Here is a 23386-nt window from a genome sequence, read left to right as displayed (position 1 = left end):
ACGGATGCAGTTGAACTCCATTGTGGGCCACCAATGATTGAAATCAGGGCTAATCCTTACTGTAGACAAGGATTTGGGTGCTCAGTAAGTGTTATGCTCTTCAGCATCACTTGCTGAAAATACTAAAATGCATACTAGTGCAATTATGTGTGCAATTGCTCATTTTAATCATGCAGCTCATGCTCATTTGTTTGAAAATTTAGCCCTTCTTAATGTAGATATCCGGCATCATTCTCCGCTTGTGCTGCATCTTCTAAACCAGGGGAGGCCAGCCTGTGGCTCTTCAGAAGTTAATATGCAGCTCCTTGTATAGGCACTGACTCTGGGGCTGGAGCTACAGACACCAACTTTCCAATGTGCCGGGGCGCTCACTGCTCAACCCCTGGCTCTGCCACAGGCCCTGCCCTCACTCCACCCCTTCCCGCCTTCTCCCCTGAGCTTGCCCTGTCCTCGCTGGCACCCTCCCCCCATGCCAGGAAACAGCTGATCAGGAGGTGGGGGAGTGAGAGGGAGGCGCTGATTGGTGGGTGGGAGGCACTGGGAGTGTGTGGGGGGGGGGAGGCTGCTGACGTATTACTGTGGCTCTTTGGCAATGTAAATCTGTGAATTCTGGCTCCTTCTCAGGCTTAGGTTGGCCACCCCGTTCTAAAACATGATTTTGTTTGATACCTAAATTTCTGCATTGTTTAGTTTTTGCTTCATTTAGTGTCTTGAAAAGTTTCATCTTTGACTGTTTGCATCTTGAGCTGCTTCACTTAGTTCCCTGAAGAACTAATGGACACAGAGCTGTCTTGCAGCCTGTGAACTGTTGTACAGCCGTGTTTGCTTTGTCTTAGCTGGAATATAGATTTGTTTGCCAAACAGGATGTCCCAGCCAAGGCCTTCAAGGAGATGACTAGAGCAGTGCGAAAACGTTCACTCTGGAGGCGATGTTATACGGTTGATATGAAATTAAACAGGAAACCCCAACATTACCTCCTCTGTCAATTCCCACTCAGACCCTGGCAAGTCCTTTTGAACTGGGCCACTGACTCATGACAGGCGGAGGGCACCTTTACAGCGGCCCGCTTTCCTGCCCTGGCAACATCTTCTTTCTTTCCTTCTGTATCTCCCCCCTTCCCGTCCTTCCTCTGTATCTCCCCCTCCGACTTTTCTTCTTTCCCGCCCGGGGGGCCCAGGGCCCGCAGCTAAACTAGTGGCTGCTCTGCCCTCAGCGGCTGCGTGAGGGTTTGATGGGGGCATAAGGCGCCTTTTAGGACCAGCGCCGGTTGCTCCTACCAGCTTCCCCGCGCCGCCTCAGCCTGCAGCCTCCCCGGCCCGGGGCAGCCCTGCGGGACGGGCGGGGGTCGCTGCTGCACGGGAGCCTGGGGCTCGGAGCTCGAGCCGCGGGCCTGTGCGGGGGGAGACAGACAGACGGGCCGGGGAGGGGAAGGTTGAAGGCGGGGAGGAGGGGCTGGGCTGGGCTTTCTAGGCAGCGCTTCCACTTCCTGGCCCCGCGAGTGCAGCGCAGTCCCGCAGCGGCTGCGCCCGCGGCCGCGCCACTAGCCCTGGGCTCCGCGCCGCGCGGGATGCGCAGCGGCCGCAGCCCCAGAGAAGGGTTCCCCGGGCGCCGGGCAGCGAAACGGGTCCCCTCCCGCCAGCCCCGGCATGGTGGTGCGGCCGCTGCTGCGGGCCGTGATCATGGGCCCGCCGGGCTCCGGCAAGGGCACCGTGTCCTCCCGCATAGTCAAGCACTTCGCCCTGAAGCACCTCTCCAGCGGGGACCTGCTCCGGGACAACCTGCAGAGAAGGACAGGTAGGGGCGGGCAGGGGGCCCAGGCAGCGGCCGCCGTGTCTCCTCCCAGAGGCTGCCGACCCTGCAGCGCCGGGGGCCGGCTGGTGAAGCGAAAGTCATTTTGAAGGGGGGATGGTTGCGCTGGCACAGGGAGGCTCCGAAGCCCAGTAAGTCCCTGTGTTCCCAGCCTCCCCGCCCCTGGCTGTGGCATTTATCCTGCCCCTGTCGCCAAGGCAGAGGAGTTTCTAGGAGCTGCCGTGTGTACTGACCGCCCAGCTCCTCGCTCCTGAATAAACTGCCTGTAGCCTCAGCTGTTTGGGTAATGGTGATCCTGCAGTCCCCTGGCTCCCTCGCCTAGATCTGAGCTTGAATTCCCTTCGGGGACCGTGTGGGCCCTTTGTCCTTCTGAGATCGGTAAATCAAAATAGCCTGTGGTTTGGGGAATGGGTCTTCGGCCATTCAGTTCACCGCACTCAGTGAAGAGTTTGCCTGGGTGTCCTTGGCCATAACTCCCTTGTTCAGATTGCATGCGAGTTGCATGCATGCCATAATCCATTCCTGCTGCCAGGGGTTTACACTTCAGTGGTGAAACAGTTACATGCTTGGTAACAAATGTCCAGTATTTGAGATGTCTGGCATGTCTTTCCCCCAGAGGTACTGAGTGCTCACATCTCTGATGGACTTCAGTTGAAGTGGGTGCTCTAAAAACCAGGACCCAAGTTACTGACTTTGGAATGACTTCACAGTTAGCGGGGGACTTCTGAAGACTTGGGCCATAGTTTGTAAAGTGCATTGAGTTCTTTTGGGTTGAAAGGTGTTACATAAATGCATGACATGATTAATTATAAGATCAACTGGGAGGGGGAGAGTGAGCCCAGAAGAAGACAACAGCTCCTTCTCCTTTCAGAGACTCCAAAGGTTGGTAAGAGGGAGTTAGGTTAGGTGATGCAAATTGGGAGAGCTGAACTGGTGAAACGCAGGGGGGCCTTTTTGGTCACGTGTTTAAATTAAATAACATACTTAAAAGGTGTTGAGGTGCTGAGAAACAAATCTTATGTGTACATATAGTTAAGTAGAAACACAATAATCTGGAGGTAAGGGGATAGATTTAGTGTCCCAAATAACTGGTTAAGCAGTCACAATTCATAATAGTGAAACACTGCTTCTTGGCAGTGATACTGATGCCTTAAGGCTTTTGTTGAATTCTGGGCTGTCATACTTTTTCTTGTATGAACCATATCTTAATAGAGATATTATCTTATGAAACATGTCCCTTCTCATTCATGATCACATAACATTCCAGGGGCAACTACAGTCACAGTTTATTGGGGAAAGTAATGGTTTTATTATTAGAAGCATTTTTAGCTGTACTTTAATTCCCTTTCCTAGACAGTATCATGTTATCCACAAGACACCCTCCCCGCATCCTTGTAGTCCATTTGATTGCAATTTGGTAGGTGGGGTAAGGTACAGTCCTGACACCACAGATGAAATGTTGATAGCTTTAAAGCGGAGGGCTTTATCAGGAACCAGCAGAAATGAGGTTAATATTAATTGTGCACATTTATAAAATACAAATGGTCATCTGTGTTTCACCTCTTTCTAACGTTTTGTTAAAAATAGATGAAACATTGATTGTGGCTGGACTCTATATGCAGTATAGGTTAAAGCATTCCCCTTTATTTTTCGTACGGTGTTAGTTGTCTGCAGAGGGTTTTTATGTGTTTGCTTTGGCAGCTGGTATGAAACTCATTTAATGTATGAATATCTCTGTGGAATATTTATATGAGGATTTTAATGTCTTGAAAGCACTTGGATATAAAGCAGTGTTCAGCAAAATCATGCTTGAAGTGAGTGCTCAGTAAAAGTACAGCATATTGCTCGGTGTTTAGTTCTTGTGGTTTTAATATTAAATGGTATCTTAAACTAGACTTTTAGATGTTGTCCCTGGAAAAGGCATAAAAAGTGTCACAAGCACACACTGAAGTTCCATCTATTCTGCATCAAAAGGAGTTGAGATGACCCCCTAAGTTAGGGAAATATTTAAAGGTGCTCACTTCTGTCATGGTTGTGTTGGTAAGCTCCCCTCCCGCCAAACCATATTAACCAAACATTATTTGACTATTTAGTGACATAGGCCAAGATTTTCAGAAGTATCTAGTGATTTTGAGGTGCCTCAAATACTGGATGCCCAAACTGAGAGGTATTAAGAGGTCTGCCTTTTCAGAAAGTGCTAAGTACTTTCTCTTTCAAAATCAGGCCTCTTTAAGATGTCTCAGGTTGGCCTGCCAGAAAATGAGGAGCCTGAAATCAGTAATTGCTTTTCAGAATGTTGCCTTACTCTTAAGTGTCTTTTAAAAACAAAACAAAAAAGACCAAACCCCTAATATTACCCTGTCCACAAGTAGCTGTTGTAACTGTGTCAGCAGTGACTGTTTAAAAAACAATGGGCAGAATTTTCAAACGTGGGTATTGTCCACACTAACATTTTAATTGTTTGTAAGCCGTTGGTGGCATTGTTGGGTTTAAACATAGCTACGCTGCGTGTGGGTAATAACAGATGAATAATAGTCGTGATGTCAGTTGATGGTCTTACCCCTGTCAGAGTCTGACGGTATGTCTTCACTACCAACGCTAAAGTGCTGCTGTGTCAGCACATTAACGTGGCTGTGTTGTCAAGGCACCAGCGCTGGGAGACAGCGCTGTAAAAAAAAACACCCCACCCCCATGAGGGGAGTAGCTCCCAGCAGCTGCAAAGATCATTTTCCTTGCCTGTTGCTTTGACTATGTCGGCCCCTATGCATCCCTTCACTGGCTCTCCCTTTTCTGTCACATCAAACATAAGTTACTTGCCTTTACATTCAAGGCCCTGCTTGGCCTATTTCCTCCCCCGCTCCCCACCTATTATCTCTCATTGAGATGTCAACTTCCTCCTCTGATCAGCATATGATCCCAGACTCTATTGCTCCCTTGTTAAATTTTCAGAGGAGCACTATTGTTCTTTCTCCTGTGCTGCCTCTCACACTAGGTAGGTGCTCACTGTAAACATCTGCAAAGCTACTTCTTTATTCAAATTCCTTCTTAAAAAGTCTTATTTGCTATGATGCCTGTAACTAACTGGACAGTGGTTAGGCTGCTCTTATGCTATCATGCGACCACTGCCTATCATGCTGACCAATATTGTCTCATTGTTTCCTTGTATTCCTGCATCAGTCTGTCTGTAGTTATCTGTTGTTGTTCTGTGCTTAGGTTGTAAGTTCTTTGAGGCTGTGTTTGTATGGCTCCTACCACACTGGGGTCCTGGAATGGGGCTCCTAGGTGCTTAAGAAATGGGGAGATGTTTTAAGAAGCCTGCTAGGCATCTAGATGAGATGTTGGCGATGCAAAACTAAACAGAATGGGAGAAATCAGGGTCAGGGAGGTAGGTTTTGGGGATGTAAAGGTGGTAGCTGAAGCCATGAGAGAAGATAACATCTAGGGAGTGAGCATAGATTGGGAACACGAGGATAAAACCCTAAGCAATACCAACACAGAAGGATCAGGAGGAGAAACAGGAGTTGTCAAAGACACTGAAGGAGCAGCCAGCTCAGGAGGAGGAGAACCAAGGGAACACTGAGTTATGGAAATACCAGGAAGAGTCGGAGAAATGCAATGGAGAAATGGAGAAGGAGAATAGAGAAGAGACTTTTGGAAGGAGTTATATAGCAAGTTCTGGATCCCTTAGATTTTGTTCACTGGGAGGCCATTGGTGACCTTGAGGAGAGCAGAAGCCATCTTGAGTGAGTATCAAGACAGAAGCTAAGAGAGTGGGTGTAGATGGCACACTCAAGAAGTTTGGTGGTAACTGGGAGGAAGGGGATGGATGGGAGGCTCGTTGGAAATGCCTCTCAAAGTTTTAACATTACTATGTAGGAAAATTGGGGGTAACAGTCTTGTTTTCCACAAAGAAACAAATGTTGTGAGTTTTGAAGATAGTGGAAAAAACCCACATTTCTCAATTCTATAGCAGGTCTTCTTTTGAAAATTAAAAAGATTTACAACTGTTTACTAATCCATAGAAGGTTAACTAGAGTTAGACTTTGCCTTTTCAGCAACTGCCACCCTGTTAAAAACTTTGGCAAGAGTTCAGTTGTTGAAGAGAAGAGTCTTATTGAATGCATGTTCTTGAGGGTCCTTAGCAGTCTGCATTTATTATCACGCTTTCCTGCTTTGGAGGGGAGATTTTGTGATGCCTTCTCCGTTGCTAAGCAACCTGTTGCCTGGTGAACATGGTCGAAGTTTGTTGGCTCTGTGCAGTAACTTCCCACAAGGACACCCTAAGCTGTTGCAGAAGTTTTGTAAATAGACATCCATTTTATGCTTTTGGCAGGAACTGAGAATTATAATGGCTCTAGGTCCACAGTTCACCAGATGAAGTCCTACATTATTTTCAGAGGCCCAGATCTGTGTAAAAAATACATGAAGGTTTTGTACCGGTATAACTATTTCAGTTAGCACAACCTTAGGGTGGATGTAGCTATACTGGCATAAAGAGCCTTACACAGATATAAGCTACTCCTGACAGAATTCATATGGCTCACATTTTTCTGTGCCCCACATGCAAAAAAACACACAAGAAATCTGCCAGGGGACACACGCCTCTTCCCCGGCAGCACGCCTGTTCCAATGTGCCTGGAGCAGCCTCAGAGAGGGGGAGGGGGTCTGGGTGTGTGTGCCTGTGTGATGGATCACCGAGGGTGGCAGGGGGGCTACTGAAGCTCGCTGGCGTGGAAGGGTAGAGCTTTTTATTATGCATGAGGCAGACTAGAAACAGAAATGTAGCAGCCTGCCTGAGTTAATTGAGCTCATTCTCTGAGGCAAAAATGTAGCAGCCTGCCTACATAGTAACATTGTTAATGTTCCTATTGTTAGTTAACTGTTCCCATTCTCAGTCAGTACCCCCAGGAGCATAAAACCTGTGAAAGTTTTAAGGCCCTTACATTGCCAGAGTGATGTAAAGGAGCCTTATTATAAATGACAGTAAGGGAATCCTCAGATAGGAAGATCTCTTTGCTTTCTCACTGTTTTCCTGTGCCACAGTGGCACAATGGGGTTAGATTACAGCTCAGAATTTATTTTACTTACCCATTTGAAAACAAAAAAGACTTTGAGGGCAAATAAAACATTTACCAAGCAGTCAATAAAATGTCAGTACAATCAGAATCAAGCACTTCCCAAAGAGCCAGGTCCAGGACAATGATTAGCAAAACTGTATGACTTTCATGTGTGAAAGTCTGAGCAATTTAAAATGGCATTCTACTTGTTTTCTTTCTGTTTGGTGTTCTGTAATGTAATTTAAATGAAAATCCAGGATTATAACTGGAATGCAGGGTATTAGTTACCAAGTGTTTGTAACTTAGCATTTCCTAAACACATTAAAGTTGAATAGTTATTGTGACTTTTTTTTTCTGTATTGAAGTTTAAATAAATTACCAAAACAATTGAAACTGGTGTGATTATTGTGCATTATTTTGAAAAATAAAATATGCAGAATTTTGATTTTTTTTGGCACAGAATCCCCCCAGGAGTAGTAAGTTTATTCCCTTCCCTGTCTGCACTTAGGGGGTGTGCCACTTTAATTGCACTAGTATAAGAGATACAATTTGCATGTGTAGACAAGGCCAAAGGTCCTCTGCTGCAGCAAAGTAGTAAGGTATATAAAAGAATAGATCCAGTTCCTTCCCTCTCCCTCTCATATTGAGATCCTCTTTCCAGTTTGCAAAACTCTCCAAGATTTGAAACACTAGGACAACCCTGGTGTTCCTGACACCGCTGCAGTGTTACAACAGGGTTAAAACTAGCATGGTTTTGCTCACAGTACGGACATTTCCCTCCCCGCTGTCCAGAAAAAAAGAAAACCCAGTCCCAATTGCCTTTCGTTTCATTGGTAAATGAAAATAGCTAAACTTGCAGTAGAGTGATGAATCCAACCCTCCATGCTAGTAGCATGGATCTGTAGTGTGTGCCCGCGATGTCAGAATGGGAATTCCCCACACCCCTTACTGCTTGATAGAGCACCTGAGATAAAAGTAATATGGAAGCAGGTGGAGAGTTGACATGCTTTAAAAGTGTATTTTAAAAACGCTTGTTATCTGTCTTTAAGCAGCTACTTGTTTGGCAGTTGCAGAAAGGGAATGTATGTTGTTCCTGCCCTTTTTCCCGAACCACACCCAGAACTAGTTGGGTACAGGATCCGTGCTAGTTGGGGCAAATGGAAATGGTAACAAGGGTGTGGAGCTCTCAGTAATGCTAATAAAGCAGGTTAAGCTAGGCATATGCATGATGAGAGCATGATGTTAGCACTGAGAGCTGGTTTCATGATATTGTTGTGGTGGGAGACACTTCTTTACTAAATTACTTGAACTTGCAGAAAATGAGGGGAATGAAGAAGAGTGAATATTTGGATTTCTGAAATGTGTGACATAGTTTCCCCCAGGATAACACACACAGGACCAGCTTTAACTCAGCTGCATTTCCCTAGTATAACACCTCTTGAATGTGAAACTTTACAGGGTACTAGGTATTTGAGTCAAAGGTTTATAGTCTCTGCAAAATGTGTGTGTATATAGGATGAGGTGAACAGCTACTGTTTATAGGCTTTGCAAAGATTTATAGACTCTGCAAAATGTGTGTATAAAGGATGACGTGGACAATATAAAAATATATTCCTAGCCTGATTGGTATAGTAGTTGGCAGATTAATGCTTTCAGTTGTAGATCCTCTGCTCCTGAACCCCTCCTTCATCTCTGGCCCCGCTAGTAAAGTGATCACTTTGTGCCTGCATGAGAGGTTTTTAGATCCTGGCTATTCTGCTGTTTGCTTTTGCAAGGCTGGAGCAAATACTGTTTGATAAAGTCTTGGAATTTCAATGCATGAGAGTTCTTTTTTCTGAGGAACTGTAGTGCCATTAATTGAGTTCCTGCCCTGTGGCTGCTCAGGGGCACCTACAGTGGAGACCAAGTAGAGTGAGTTTATACAACTAAAACCTAAATTGTCCCACATGCTGTTGTGTGGGAACTGGTGGGACTGCAGAGGAGTGTAATCCCCTGCTTTGTGTTCCCGTATCACCGAAACCTCAGGGCTCCAGCAGAGGGGAATATATGGGGTCCTAGGAGCTCCATTCTGTGGTGGGGAAAGGCTCACCTTCCATTTTATGAAGAAGAGGTTCTCCCACTCCATGTAACTGTATGTAGCTCACCAGGACTAAACTCGTGAGGAACAGATTTCCATGTCTTCTTCCTTCTGTGTAGTGCTGATCATGGTGAGGGAAATCTCTTTGCAATGTAGGCAGAGTAAGGAAAGCTGTGCCATTTGGAGAAGGGTGGGCCAAGAGCACATCCTGGGATAGGAAAGGGGTAGCATGGGTAAAGAAATAGAAGTGTCTGGATTCAAGTTGTTTTGATTTTAAAACTGCCATGACTTTGAATTTGACTGTTCCTAGACTCTGGGGATATTTGAAATCTGGACCTGATTGCTGTGGCAGATGTCCATCTCTAAGTGAGAGTGTTGTGAACAGCCTAGTTGTGAATACGAACACTTTGCCTTAATTAAGGAAGATGTTCCTACCCTTCTATTGCTGCTTTAAAAACAAACAAAACCTGAAGGCCACTTTTTCCAGTGCTTGAGTGCATCAGTTGCATTTGAGCCATCTGAGACTTGCTAAGGAAGGAGCTAGTAATCTGTAAATGAAAAGCTTCTTTTTCTCTTCAGGTTTGCATACTGCCCTCATCACTATAGTACTTGAGTGCCTTCTGATAGTTCTTTAAGCATGCAGAAAACTCTAATTAGAAGAACTGCAGCCAAGACCTTAAAAATTGTAAGGTTTTAGCACTTGTAGTTTTTCGGTGTCTTCCCATTCCCACACAACTCTCCTGTTTGGGGTCCTGTAGCTAGCTCAAGAAGAAAGTAAGTACAGACCATCCCTGGGCTATGCAAGATCCGACTTATGCAAATCTGCACTTACGGAAAATGTTCCATAAGCTAGAAATAGGAGGGTTGGGTTTTTTTGGCATAACGGTCAGGTATATGTTTCCGACTTATGCAGAACTAGAGTTATGCAAAGTGTTCTGGAACAGAATGATTGTATAAATTGGGGAGCATCTGTATCTGAATTAACAGTTATGATCCAGTTCTGCAAATCCCCCACGTATAAAATCAATCAAGTTCCACACTGGGAGGACTGGGTCCTAATTTCATAGTTAAAGGACAGAAGGGACTATTATGATCGTCTAGTTCAGTGGCTCTCAAACTTACATTTCAGCATATAGTATATAGAGCAGTATAAACAAGCCATTGTCTGTATGAAATTTTAGTTTGTACTGACTTTGCTAGGGCTTTTTATGTAGCCTGTTGTAAAACTACGCAAATATCTAGATGAGCTGATGTACCCCCTGGAAGACTTCTGTGTACCCCCAGGAGTACACGTATCCCTGGTTGAGAACCAATGATCTAGTTGACATGGATAACACCAGCCAGAGGACCTCACCAAATAACTTCTACATCAGACCCCTAACTTCTGCTTAAGCTATAGCATATTTACATAGCAATTTGTGAGGGTATGTTTTGTGTGCTTCTTGTTTTTTGAGGAAACCAACCATAATAAACGGTTGCCATCTAACCAAACCAGTGGAGGAGTGCTGGTATTAAATGTTAGTCAATACCATGTGAATACAATAGTGTCCACAAATGATTTATGAAAGCATATATCACTTATAAAAACACTCCTTTGTAAATCTGGATAAAGTGAAAGAAATAACATTCTCTAGCTATAGTGTTTCAGACGCATGTTGCTTTCTTAAATACTCAAGGAGGCATCTAGTTGGAACTTTGATATTGTCTTTTAGTAAAACGTCATCCATCTGAAAAAGACATTAACGTTCACCATACTGTAGAACTTAATGCTAAACTACATGCAGAAAAGTAGTCAATAGGACTGCAACTTTTTGATCAGGAAATATGAGGCAATGTTAGGCCCTTTCATTCTTACTGGACCCAGAGCATTTGTGTTCTTGGTTTGTTCTACCTTTTTAAAGAGGCTCTATTGGTGACTTTCTCCTGTTTCCAGTCCTAGGACCTGATCCTGCAAACACACATGAGTAACTTTACTCAGTGTGAATACCCCCACTGGCATCTGCTCTAAATTGTAGTGAAAATGAGGGGAAAATATTTTTTTCTTAGATTTAAAAAAATATCACACGTCAGTCACTTATAATTCACAGCCCTTCTACCCTCAGGCTTCTGACTAAAGTTATTTGTATCCGGGCTGCTGAGGGGCATTGCTACATTAGTATATGCTTGTTTTGCTTCCATAGAGGTCGGTGTCATTGCCAAGACCTACATCGATCAAGGGCAGCTTATCCCAGATGATATCATGACACGGTTGATGCTGAATGAGCTGAAAAATCTACACCGGTACCACTGGCTGCTGGATGGTAAGTTAAGATACAGGGGGAAATCATTTGCATGTGGGAAAGACAGGAAATGTAGATTGGAAAGATTGTGTTCCTTTCACTTCTAAGACAATTAATGGACACCTAGTAATTATGCCAGGGTCTTGAGAGTCAGAAAATCAGAATTCTGCTTCTGATTCTTCCATTAAACTGCCATGTGACCTTGGGCAAATCACAGCCTCTCTGCCTCAGTTTCCCCATAAGTAAAATGTGGATAATAGTATGTATTCTACTTTATAGGGATAGTGTGAAGCTTAATTAATGTTAATAAAACGTTTTGTTATTCTTGGATGAAAGGTGAAAGATCAAAATGGTATTAGTTCATACAGCGTCTATCACAATGGGGATCTCATCCACGACTGGGGCTCCTAGCTCATATGGTATAATACAAATGGCTGAATTTTTGTTCTAGAATAGTTCAGTTTTTTTTTAAAAAAATCCTTATTCTTTCAGGATATAACCATTCTTTTGGTAAAGTTACAATGTGAAACAGTCAAGCCACACAATACCAAAACTAAGATTGCACACACAAATTCAGCTGTGCCCTCTTGTATGTATACAATCTATAATTATATGTTCACATACTGGCTTTTCTTTTTCCCCTGAAGGATCTCTATCTTGTTGGAATACATAGGTTTAATCCTGTGAGTGAATGGGGGCAGGAATACCTATTCAATAAGACGGATGTTTTGCAGATCTGTGCCTTACTTTTAACCACATTCAATGTCAGCTGCAACAGCGTGAACCTGAATGTGCAGCCGTACAGCTGACAGCACTCATTGGACAGAATGAAGCAAGGCTCCACAGTTGATACATGCTGTCCCCATGTCCTCTCTCGGTTTAGGTTGCAAACTCTTTTTGGACAGGGACCTTCAGCCAAAATCATCGTTAGTGTAATTCCATGGAGTTCAATAGAGTTTATATGCTATATAAATAATATTGGTCTACTAAACATGTTCATCCGAAAACCCTTAGTTCTGCAACTGCAGTTTGTCATGGGTAGCTCCAGGGCAGACTAAACTGAGTTGTTTACTGAGCTGCTGTAATGCTGATATGGCAAAGTGTGAGTTTCTGCACTCTGAAAACAGTTTATTGGCTTTTACTGAACCACTACAGATGTAGAGACTTGAGGCTTGTAGGCACTGAAGTGACTTTTTTAGAGTAAGGTTTATTTTTGCAGAGCTGTAAACGCTTTTCCTCTGCACTCAAACTATATATATGCTTTATTGTATCACTGCATATACTTTTTTGGGTTTGTATACACACCCTTTTTTGATACAGCAGTAGGTCAAATATTTCACTGAAATGGTACTTACTGCACCTTTCATCCAAGAGTCTTGAAGCACTTCAGCTCTCATAACAGCCCTGTGAAGTGTAAAACCTGTTTTCCAGTTGAGTAAACAGAGGCACAGAATGGCTGAGTGACAAAGTTGCTGAGTGAGTCAGCAATAGAGCTGCGACTCCCCACTCTCTCACATCTAATTTTTAGACACATTCCCTCATCTACAGGTCATCTCAGGAAATGGAATGAGAGGATCATCTATTGTAACACAAATAGGACCTGAAGGACTGTAACACATACACAGAAAGTGAAGTACTTGGCATAAGTGAATTGGTTCCTCACTTTGCGGGCATGTCATTAAGCTGAAATACTAGCTGTAAGGCCTTCTCAGATTTTTCAATATGTGCTTTGTTGTAAGGCTCTTTTGCCTTAGTTGTCCTTACTCTCATGATAGGGCGGTAATTGCCATTTCCTAATGGTATGCGAAAAGGGCTTTCTCCGGTTTAAACCTGCTAGAGCATGTTTACATGGGGAAATATACTGCCATAGCTAAAATCTGGAATAACTCACCCTATGTACACTATTCCAGAAAAGTAACTCTTATTCCAGAATAGCAATAGTGGAATAGTTTCTTCTGTAGCTATTGCTAGTCAATTGCCCCACATAAACAAGGCTTTAGAAATAAGTGCTTAAACTCTTTATGGAGAAACATTGGTTCCCTTTCTCTTCAGGTAGGTTAGGTTTATTCAGTAACAAAGATGTTATCTTCAGACACTCCACTGCTCAGATCTGTTATTAATCTGAAATAATTGAATTAAAATTAACTATTGCCTTGATTCAAAAGTATGGTTGAAAGGCCAAAAAAAAAAAATCAGTATATTTCTAGTTTTTGTTAATGATGCCAGACTCCTGTACAACCTAAGTAAATATTTTTACTGACCTCGTTCTTTAGTAGAACTTTGGACGCTAGATAGTTTAGAGTAGGGCCTGTTGTCAGTTTCCTTTTAGGCAAATTAATCCCTGGAACATCTCCAGTAAACTTCAGTGGCAACACAAAGGATGAATTTGACCCTTTATGGCTACTACCAGTTACTTCCCTACTTAGTCCTGACTTTTGCACTGCCTTGGCGTTAAATCAGTTTTGTAAGGAATGTTGAGATTACACAGGCTGCTTAGAATGGATTTTGTGGAGAACTTTTCAAAATCTGATGTCCAGTCAAAGTGGCCAGTGATGGAACAAAGATGAATGGGAGGAAATAATAGCACTAAGGATTTTTACTTTGTCTTGGAGGTAGCTGTCAAGTGAAATGAGGAATGAGGGTAGGAGAGGAGAGACACTGGGATGATATCCAGAAAAACTAAAGGGAGCGAGGTGACCCTAAGTTAAGTGATACTCCAGAGTAGAGATTGTTGTGCTACGTGACTAGCAGTTTCTTTAAGTTGGATCCAGGCCATTTACTGTGTGTTAAATAATGTAACTCTGCCTTTGCTCTACTACTAGTTTATTTTTCCTTAAAGGTTTTCCCAGAACAGTTCCACAGGCAGAAGCTCTGGATGAAACATGTCAGATAGATACTGTGATTAACTTGGATGTGCCATTTGAGACCATTAAACAACGGCTCACTGCACGCTGGATCCATCCTGGTAGTGGCAGAGTCTACAATCTTGAATTCAATCCTCCCAAAGATGTTGTAAGTGTTAAGCTGTAAGATGTAAAGCTAAGTGTGAGTTGTGATTGTATTTATCAAATGCACCTGTAACCCATTCTTTCCCTACTTCAAGCAGAGGTTCTCTGTACTGGAATTGTAATATGCATATTGTGGTACACTGAAATAGTTTGGAACACATGAGTGAAATCAAGAAGTGGATTCTTGAATGGCTGAAATGCAACAGAGTCCTTATAAGAGCATGATGGCTTTTCGTTACTGACTTTTGATATGCTTATCACAGGATGCTACCGGTACAATTTGTTGATTAAAGTATTTTTAAAACAATCCCAAAACTACTTGCTAGTATAACTCACAGGTCAAGTCAGCTTAATATATGATTAGTCAAAACTGTTAAGAGACCGCTTAGGTTTTAGTGTCCCTCATACCGTGGGCCAAATTCTGTCCTCTGATACACAAAAATGACTTCAAAGAGTGTTGCATGTGTGTAAGTGAGGGCAAAACTTGGCCCTATATCATGTAGGATTAAGTTCTAATGACTTCCACTTGTTAGCACTAAAGTCTTTTCAGTCTACTGCTGTTTTAAATCACTCAACCTCACTATTAAAAGGTGTAAAGTGCCTCCAAAAGAAATTGAAAGTGCAAGGTGAGGTTCAAGTAAAAACCTGCTGTTTAGGCCCATGTTCTGTTTGGTCATTCCCGTAAATGTTCTGCTCTGTTGGTTTTTATGCTGTCTGCTATACACTAGTCATTGTAACATCTCTTCCATATTCTATCTTCCAACCATATGGCCATGCTGCTCTTCACCTTTTACAAGCTGTTCTCAGAGACCATAAATCATATCTGCCTTTTAGTACTGCCAGTTGTCCATGACATTTCTGAAACAATTCTAGACATCCACCATTCTGCTCCACTATACATCAAGGGTCACTATACATAGGTTTCTGTTTTTAGTACATGTGACTTCACTGACTTGTGCTCCTCTACTACAATCTGAAAACAACAGCTACTCCATGCATCTGGAGTTTAAGTATGTTTTGTATACTGCTGAAAGTAAACATCTCACCGATAAGATGGATGGTAGCTTGTCCTCTACTTTAGCTAAGAGCTGTTTTTTCTTTGACTAACTAGAAATTGATACTAACAGAATAACACAAAGTCCACTTAAACAGAAATATAAAGTCATTTTGCTCTTAACCACAATTAGGGCCTTGATGATATTACCAGAGAGCCACTTGTTCAGCGTGATGATGATAAACCAGAGACTGTTACCAAGAGACTGAAGGCTTATGAGGCACAGACAAAGCCTGTTCTGGACTATTACCGGTAAGTAGTAAACAAACACTTCTCTCCACATTAGGATGAACAGGAACATTTCTCTTAAAATGCACAAATACCACATTGGTGAATGATATAACCACTTAGCATTTAAGTCACTTTCCCTCTCAACTTGTTACACAATAATAGTAAAAGTATAATGACATATGTTGGATTATGGGTAGATCTCCCTCCCCCCCATTTACTTGATTAAAACCTCTTTTCCAAGAGCACTTCAGGAACAAAAAGGTACAGTGATGTACAGCACCTTTTACTGCAGTCATAGGAAGCTTTACAGTAACAATCAAAATGATCAACACTTCAAAAGCAAGGGCAAGTTTCACAACCGTGGAGCTGTTTCAGTAGGTATTTCCTTCCCGGAACTTTCACTGTATCAAATATCTGCCAATATTTTTACCTCAATGGCTGGCCAAGGACTTAAGGTAGTAAAAGTTGCTAGGGGATAAAAGGCTAAAATCAGTAAGTGGCATGAGTGGGTAGAAAAACTTGTGAATTAATACAAAACATGAGTCAGATATTTTAAAAACAGGAGTGTGATGTGAGAATATGGTATACTGCATTGCAGGAGGAAAATGGGGAGAGAAAAGTAGTCAAGCTTTGGAATAGTTGATGGGTTTTTTCAAATCTGTCTCTTTAAGCACAGGTGCTCTAGTTAAGGTGCAGATATTTTATGAATACCATTGGGGCAATAGTGGATTCCCATGTAGATGTTTAGACATTTATCCCATTACTAAACTGACCTTTTGTCACTCAGAAATAGTCCCAAGCCTTTCAGTAATTCCCTGCATGTCTTGTACAGGGAGGGAGCGCTTTCTCTGGAGGGAAGAGGTTGAAGAGAGGGTACTTTAGGTCAGCAATGGTTTTACTGACTTCAGTGGACTTCCTTGGGGGCACAGGTGCATTGTAGGATAAGGGCCTATCTTATCAAGTCATAGTATGACAATGTACTCTGTAAAAATGCCATTGACAGAACATATATGTGGCAACTAAACAGTCACTCCCAAGGCAAATTCTATTTAAATCTTTACTCTGTTTACATGGTATAACTTTAAAATTTAGTGTTTTGCCCACTTGGCTATACAGAACAATGAAATTGTATTAGTATTTGATCAAGGCTTTTAGAGCCTGCTTAAGAGTAAAAGTACCTGCTTACCTTAGGACTAACCCTTCATTCTTTTACATTTTCTTCATAGTTCAGTAGTGACTACCTTAGAGCGCTTTTTCTCTTTTGGAATACACCAGATCTGATATGGTCACTAACTTTGCTCTCCCTTTCATGTGTACCACTCTAGAAACAAAGCATGAAACCTTTGACATACCTAGGTTCTTCTTTTAGAAAACAGACGGTTGCTCTTGAGGCTGAACTCTTACATGTCAACAATGTTGCCAATACCCCTCCACCAGGACAACCTTTGAAGTATTTTTCAACTCTGAAGTGGAGATACTGATTTGTCTATACTTGTTCTTTTGTCTCGCCTTTAGAAAAAAAGGTGTACTGGAATCTTTCTCTGGAACAGAAACCAACAAGATCTGGCCAACGGTGCATGCTTTCCTCCAAACCAAATTACCAGAAGTGAGCCAGCAGGAAGCTGCCCCACACAGATGAAGTTGGGTCTTTGTTGGTAAGCACAAGCTACCAGCTGTCTCCATTTTCAGAGTGATTGTCTAGAACATTAGAAACTTGCAAAAATCATGGTTTTGTTTTACTGTTTGATAGGCCAAACAGATCAGTAGCTAAGATCTAATCTCCAGCTGTCACCCCTCAGCTTTTCAACTTCGTGCATTCAGATTTTTCATTTCTGTATACTCATTTTAAAGCTGTATTTTTATATGCAATTTACCAAATTCTTGTAAAACGGTGACCAACTGTAATAAAAAGCAACTAGTTTCATGTCTGTGCATTTGCCAAAAAAAAGTCAGTGTCCTTTTTCTGAAATGCTGATCTGGATTTTTAGAAAATGAATTTGAGTAAAGGCACCAGCATTTTTTTTCCTCAACATGATACATTAGGCAAGATGGCTTATAAAAACTCACGAGCAGAAGTGTTCAAAATTCACATTACTGTGTCAACTGCTCATGCTTACCAAGCACCTTTCAGCAAATGTAGAACAATGCATATTTACACTGTAGAAAAGATGCCGTTAGCTAGATACTGTGGATACCAAAGTCATGTAGTGAAAGTGGTGTAGCTGCAGGCTGAGTAAGGAAAACAGTAGTAACTCTCATTGAGAGCTGGTTACAGTTCAAACTCCTATAATTGTTTGTAGCAGGAGGTTGTCTTGATAGCCCCAAACTGGATCATTGTCAGAGGGTAAATCACACTCTGATAAAATCTGCAGATAAGTATCAGTGGTGTTACCAACAACAGTAACCCAATGCACCATTCTGCCCTCATGGAATTAATTTAACAGGCAATGGAAAATTAAAACTTTGCTTATAATCATGAATGTTGTACCTCACCTGGTCCGCTTTCATAAAATGGCTTAGGAAGATGGTGACCAGTCACTTTGAACAGTGCATAAAACTCATCTAGAAAACTTAATCCAAAACCCATTCAATGAAAGGGGAAAAACTTTGACAGCTGTAAGAGATTTAGGCACACTAGTGCAGAGCATACCAGACTTTATATTCAAAGCGATGAATTTGCAATGTGAGGTCAAGAAAAAGGCCAAGGTAACTTTGGCTACATTCCTAGCCCACAAGAAGATCATTCTCTGTAAGGATTGGTTCCCCCTATTAGCAGAGTGATAAAGTGAGTTCAGGAGAGCTACTGAATTACAATGGAAGAAAATAAGGCCAGATATTACACATTTAGTTGGACTAGATAACTACTCCAGCAGAAGCAGCATGTAGATCTAATTGCCTGAAGGAAGACTAATAATTTGGGCTTGTACTCTTAAGAGTAATGGAATGTAATTCAGAAGAGTCAAGTTTAGAACAAAATGTCAGAAAAATTTGCTCATGAGATCAATGAGGCTTTTGCCTGGCCTCTTATTTAACATAAGAAGCTATGCTTATTTGGGATACTTGATTAGACAAAGCACTAGAAAGCATACTAAAGAAAATGGGATTAGATATCTTATTTTCATGAATCCTGAACATTGACACTATACAATAGTCAATTAGGGGCTCTGGTCATCTTAAATTTCAGTCACACACAGCACTACAATAAAATGTTTTATTACAGAAAATTAAATCTCATTTCCAAAGCAGTGGGGGAGAATCTTGCCACAAGAGTATACCTTCAAGCTTCTTTGATTAAACATGTTAGCTATGTTTTGTCAAGCTATCTTGAAGCCTTTATTTATCCACATTTAAAGTTACAAAACTGACCTTTTTTGCTATTTCACTCTACCAAGTTACAATATTAACAAAATTCTGACTACCTAGTTGCACCTGGAAGAGTCCAACTGGTTACACTCTGGTTACATTTGGTATGGTAGAGTGTAACTTTAATCCTCAGTTAATGAGGTTATAGAGCAGAGATTAAAACAGTAGGGTAATAGTTTCTCCCATAAGATTAACAGAGATGAGTACGCTGCATGTTTTGGTGGTAGAGAACCAGCCTCATTCCCATTCCACACTGGACTTTGATGGCTGAGGTCAACAGCCCTCTGTAAGCTTGGCTCTTTCAAATACCAAGCAGTCCAGATTTTTGTAGCTACTGCTAGTCTTTACAAGAAACTCTCCTATCCATTTTTTCAGCCTTACAGACTCTGCTGATTTCATTTCCCTCAATCCCACTTCTTCAGAAACTGGTCAGCAAGATCTAGGTACAGAAGTCAATGTAATAATCACATCCAGATAGTTCAACTTTATGGAACTGGTGTAACTGGCAGCAGACCATGCTGCTCAGAGCATCACTCCTCGCTGGTGGTGATCCAATGAACAGGTCATCTAGCAGTAGTGCCAGTTTAAATACTTTACTGTAGGGTTTTTACTCCAAAGTATTAACACCACCTGTACTGACACGGCCTAAGAAAAGCATCTGAAGAACTTGGAAAGCTTTTCATTTGTTGTAAGCGTAAGGCTATTGAGGTAGGTACTATTCAGTTTGGGTCCTTTTCTTAAAAAAAAAAAGAAGTGACAAATTTTGCAGCCAGCAGGCTGTATGTCCATAGAGACACCTCTAGACATACACATGTTCCGTGGAGACAAGATTCCTTTGGACAGTTGCCTTAGCATTTCCATACAAAACCTTGATTTGTTCTATACTTCCATTTAACACCAGCATTACTGGGGTTTCTGGACCATTTCCAGACAAAAAGCAACAGCTCTTCCCACCTTTGCACTAGTCTAAATACACATTTCTTCACTTTCCCCAAGAACAGGATATTGGCTGCTCTTTCTCCAAGATGGCCCTGAGGCTTCTTACCCCTAGCAGAAGTGTGTTCTGTCCTTCACATGCCAGCAACATCAGGGCTTAAGCACCTACAGATGGAAGTTCAGTTCTTTCTACAAGGGAGGCTGCACGGTCACTGTAGGATACAGGGATTAACTGTGTTTAGGAGATGAACTACTGCATAGCTAGGTCATTTCTCATGCTGTCTGGTCATTTTGAGGGGGAAGTTAGTAAGAGAAATGACATGCCCTTTTGTGATCTTTTCCTCACTGTATTCCACTCACACTACTCAGCTGCAACAGGTTTTACAGTATTGGAGAATATACTCTTATAGTCTCTGCAGCTTTTGGCTAGAGCCTACTGAGAGCTGTTATCTTCTCTCAATAAGGGATTGCTAGAGAGATCACAAGTGTTTAAGCCGGTGTACTGGAGGCCTAAAATTAGAATGTGCCACTAAATGTGTTCCATATCAGAAAGGCGGGTCAGCCCCCTCATGCTAGTGGCTGACAGACATGCCAATGAAGTTCCAGAAAATGTTTTGAAGCTTGACTGTTCTCACCCCTAAATTCCCATCCATAAGGCTTCTGTAGTACTGAAAAGAAGAAATGCTCTTATGGTTCTCTATAACCAAGCATGTGACTGGCCTACTCCTCACATAACCTGAAGACAAAGGCCCAGATTGTGCTGGCCACAGTGGGGCAAAGAAGGGGACCAGAGAAGAAGTGGTTGCAGTTCTGTTTCTGGCACTAGTTCTGTGCCAACATTGGCGCCTGCACGTCTTAGGACAGGCAAGGGGCCACTCCAAGGTACAACTACTATCTGTGGCCATCCACTGGCACAGAAAAGCCAACTCACAAAATAGTTCTTCAAACTTGCTCCCTTTGCTTGTGGCTACAGAGGGACTGCATAGGAAGCTGGCCAGCAATGCTAGTTCTGCACCAGCCTGGGTCTTCTGTAGGCTGAGGAAAACTGGCTGCTTTCCAGCCCCTTTATGCCACTTAAGCAATGCAGAGGGGTTAGTAAGCAGTAGAGAATGTGACTCAAGAAGTATATATAAACTAATACATTGCTGCTTCGCTGTAAAAGGAGAAAATATCTAGGTATTTCTACTGTGGTATCAGGGAGGGTCAGTCCTACACTGAAATAGCCCAGATACACAGCAGCTGTATACACAGGTGAAAAAAATCATGAAAATAATTAGGAAAGCTTAATAGCAGTTCTGGAGTGCAAAGACTGTTATGGCAAAATTCTGGAAATATTAAAAAGTTTGACTTTTGCAGAGGTCTAAAGCAGAGGGCTCTTAAGATACTGCCCTATATATTGTTACTCTCAACAGTTAACCACTTGGCATCATTCAGCTGATACTGAAACAGAACTCTTCTTTCCTTTTAAACTGAGGAAAGCTTGAAAAACCACAACAAATCTGAATTATAAATCAATACTGTTCAGTCAGTGTTTGGCACTCAGGCTTTCTTCATTACTGGTAAGAAGGAGAGATCCTGGCTGCAGTACAATCTTATCCTGAAGTTGTTTTCCCCACCCTCAATCTCTCTCAAACAAAATATTTATTCACACTGGATCTTTGTTATGCAGCAGTAATATTTTAAATTAACACTAAATATTAGACAGAAGAATCAGCTTCTCAGTGACTGTGCTGCTGGAAATGCGGCTCAAAACTCACTTCTAAGCAATTATATACTTTGTCTCTAAATTGTACATAACTTGACAATCAGAAATAAGTACTTTGTCTGAAAGCATAAAGTAAAATTTTAATCCCTGTAGTAGAGGTAAAAAACCACTGCTTTAATTTGAGCCTCCAAGTTGATATCAGCTTTTGATTTATTGCTATTAATATGATAAAACTGGATTTGAGTGCTTACTATGTCAGCAGTATAGCATGAGTACAATTGTGATCTTTAGTATTCATAGAGCAAGACACATCCATGTCTATAATAAAAGACTATAGCAGATTCCAACTAGAATCAACCACTTCTCGTAAACATTGTATTTGTGCAGATTTGTTTGTCATACTTTGATTCCTAAAATTAAGAATAAAGGCAAGTTTAAGTAGCAGAAAAAACATCCAGTTTCACATTCGGTAACATATGAGAACCCCTCTCCTAAAAGGGAACCAAAAATCTAGCAGCACATTTTCAAATAAAATGACAAATGTGTTTCTGGATTACCCTCCTTCCAAAAAAACAAATGCAAAAAATAAAGTGCAGCACCCAGAAAAGTAAGTGTCAAGAAAATAGCCACGTTCTTTTCTTTGTAACAAAAGTACTTGGCCTCGGTCTTAACAGTACTATATTGTGTCCATCATTTTGGGTTCCTCATCATCTAGGTGTACCAATGAGTTTAAATTAAAGAGACCTGTGTTTACGCAGCTTTGAAGAGAGTCTGCAGTCTGCAACAGAGGAGAAAACAACATTAATTCTACATAAGTAAATACTGAGATTCTAATATTGCATCTGTGGTCTGTTGCCTAGCTCCCTTTAAATTGTCTGCATCTCACACTCAAGACGCAAGTTTGAATGTGATGCATAAGGATTTGCCTGTGACTAATGGTAATGTAGCTTATTAAAAATGTATTCCCTTGACATTTAGGAAATCTTATGACTGTACTAAGCTTTTATTCATCTTATATGGAAAGAGAGCCTAATTAGAAATAAATATACACTTAAAGTCATCCCAGTTAACGTTATGTTGCTGATCTATTAGGGAGCATGCTTGTTTAAAGTTGAGTAATGCTCCCTTATAATGTTGTTTGGCAGCCACCTGCTCTGTCAACTGCTTGCAGAAAGAGCAGCCATTGGAGCTAGCTGGTGGGGGCTTGCAACCAAGGTGGACCGGCAGCCCCCCCATCAGCTCCCCGCTCCCCTAAGTTCCCTGTGCAGCAGCACCCAGCAGGCTATCAATTGCCAGGCAGTTCAGCTGTCCCACCCCCCACTGCCATGTGCTGCTCCTGCCCTCTGCTTTGGAGCTGCTCCCAGGATCCTCCTGCTTGCTGTGTGGGGGAGGCTAATGTCAGGGTGTCCCCCTCCCCTGCCCCATGCTCCTGCCCCCCATCTCTACAGAGCAGTAGGGGACATGACAGGGCTCAGGACAACAGAGGGAACTTGCTGGCAGCAGCTGCTGCCTCAACTTGCTGATCTACTTAAAAAGGCAGTGTACTTAAAGTAGGGTCACCATACTTGAAGGGCAATGCGCATCTCTCTCTCTCACTCACACACACACACAGTGTGTCTGTCTGTCTGTCATGCTGTCTCCCTTCCCTCCATTCTTGCTGCCTTGTAGAGTGAGGCTACATTAACAACGTGTTAACCATTGCAGGCTCAGCTAAGTGCCAATTCATTTAGCAATAAGGCATTCCCTGGGAAATCTCCCACCCTCTGACTTCACCATCTCAACCAAGCTTCACAATCATCATTGCTGTGTACAATATTAAACTGTTTGTTTAAAACTTATAGTGTGTGTGTGCGCGCGTGCATATAG

At 42.2% G+C, this 23386-nt stretch overlaps 2 protein-coding genes and 1 long non-coding RNA gene across 3 annotated transcripts in view; 2 read left to right on the top strand and 1 right to left on the bottom strand.

The window, feature by feature from the left end:
- The window catches only part of LOC142072208 (uncharacterized), a 630664-nt gene that overhangs the window by 441705 nt on the left and 165573 nt on the right, over positions 1-23386 (top strand). The gene's annotated exons all lie outside the window — the stretch shown is intronic.
- On the top strand, positions 1496-22491 carry AK3 (adenylate kinase 3). The gene is made up of 5 exons (XM_048850523.2): positions 1496-1795; positions 11125-11244; positions 14063-14235; positions 15419-15537; positions 17032-22491. Exons 1-5 carry the CDS (start codon positions 1648-1650, stop codon positions 17153-17155), a joined length of 684 nt encoding a protein of 227 aa, XP_048706480.1. The 5' UTR covers positions 1496-1647; the 3' UTR covers positions 17156-22491.
- The window catches only part of CDC37L1 (cell division cycle 37 like 1, HSP90 cochaperone), a 14567-nt gene continuing 9894 nt past the window's right edge, over positions 18714-23386 (bottom strand). Inside the window, exon 7 of the mRNA XM_048850520.2 lies at positions 18714-22298. Coding sequence (XP_048706477.2) covers positions 22197-22298 — 102 coding nt within the window. The 3' untranslated portion in view covers positions 18714-22196. The remainder of the gene's footprint in view (positions 22299-23386) is intronic.

The sequence above is a fragment of the Caretta caretta genome, chromosome 5, assembly GCF_965140235.1.
Source record: "Caretta caretta isolate rCarCar2 chromosome 5, rCarCar1.hap1, whole genome shotgun sequence".
Lineage (NCBI taxonomy): Eukaryota > Metazoa > Chordata > Testudines > Cheloniidae > Caretta > Caretta caretta.
Note: the sequence above shows the minus strand (reverse complement) of the source record. Positions and strands in the feature narration are given on the sequence as shown.

Coding starts and splice junctions, on each gene's coding strand:
- AK3 (XM_048850523.2), top strand. CDS start 1,648: ATGGTGGTGCGGCCGCTGCTGCGGGCCGTGATCATGGGCCCGCCGGGC. Junction 1,796..11,124: donor CAACCTGCAGAGAAGGACAG/GTAGGGGCGGGC, acceptor TTGCTTCCATAG/AGGTCGGTGTCATTGCCAAG. Junction 14,236..15,418: donor TCAATCCTCCCAAAGATGTT/GTAAGTGTTAAG, acceptor AACCACAATTAG/GGCCTTGATGATATTACCAG.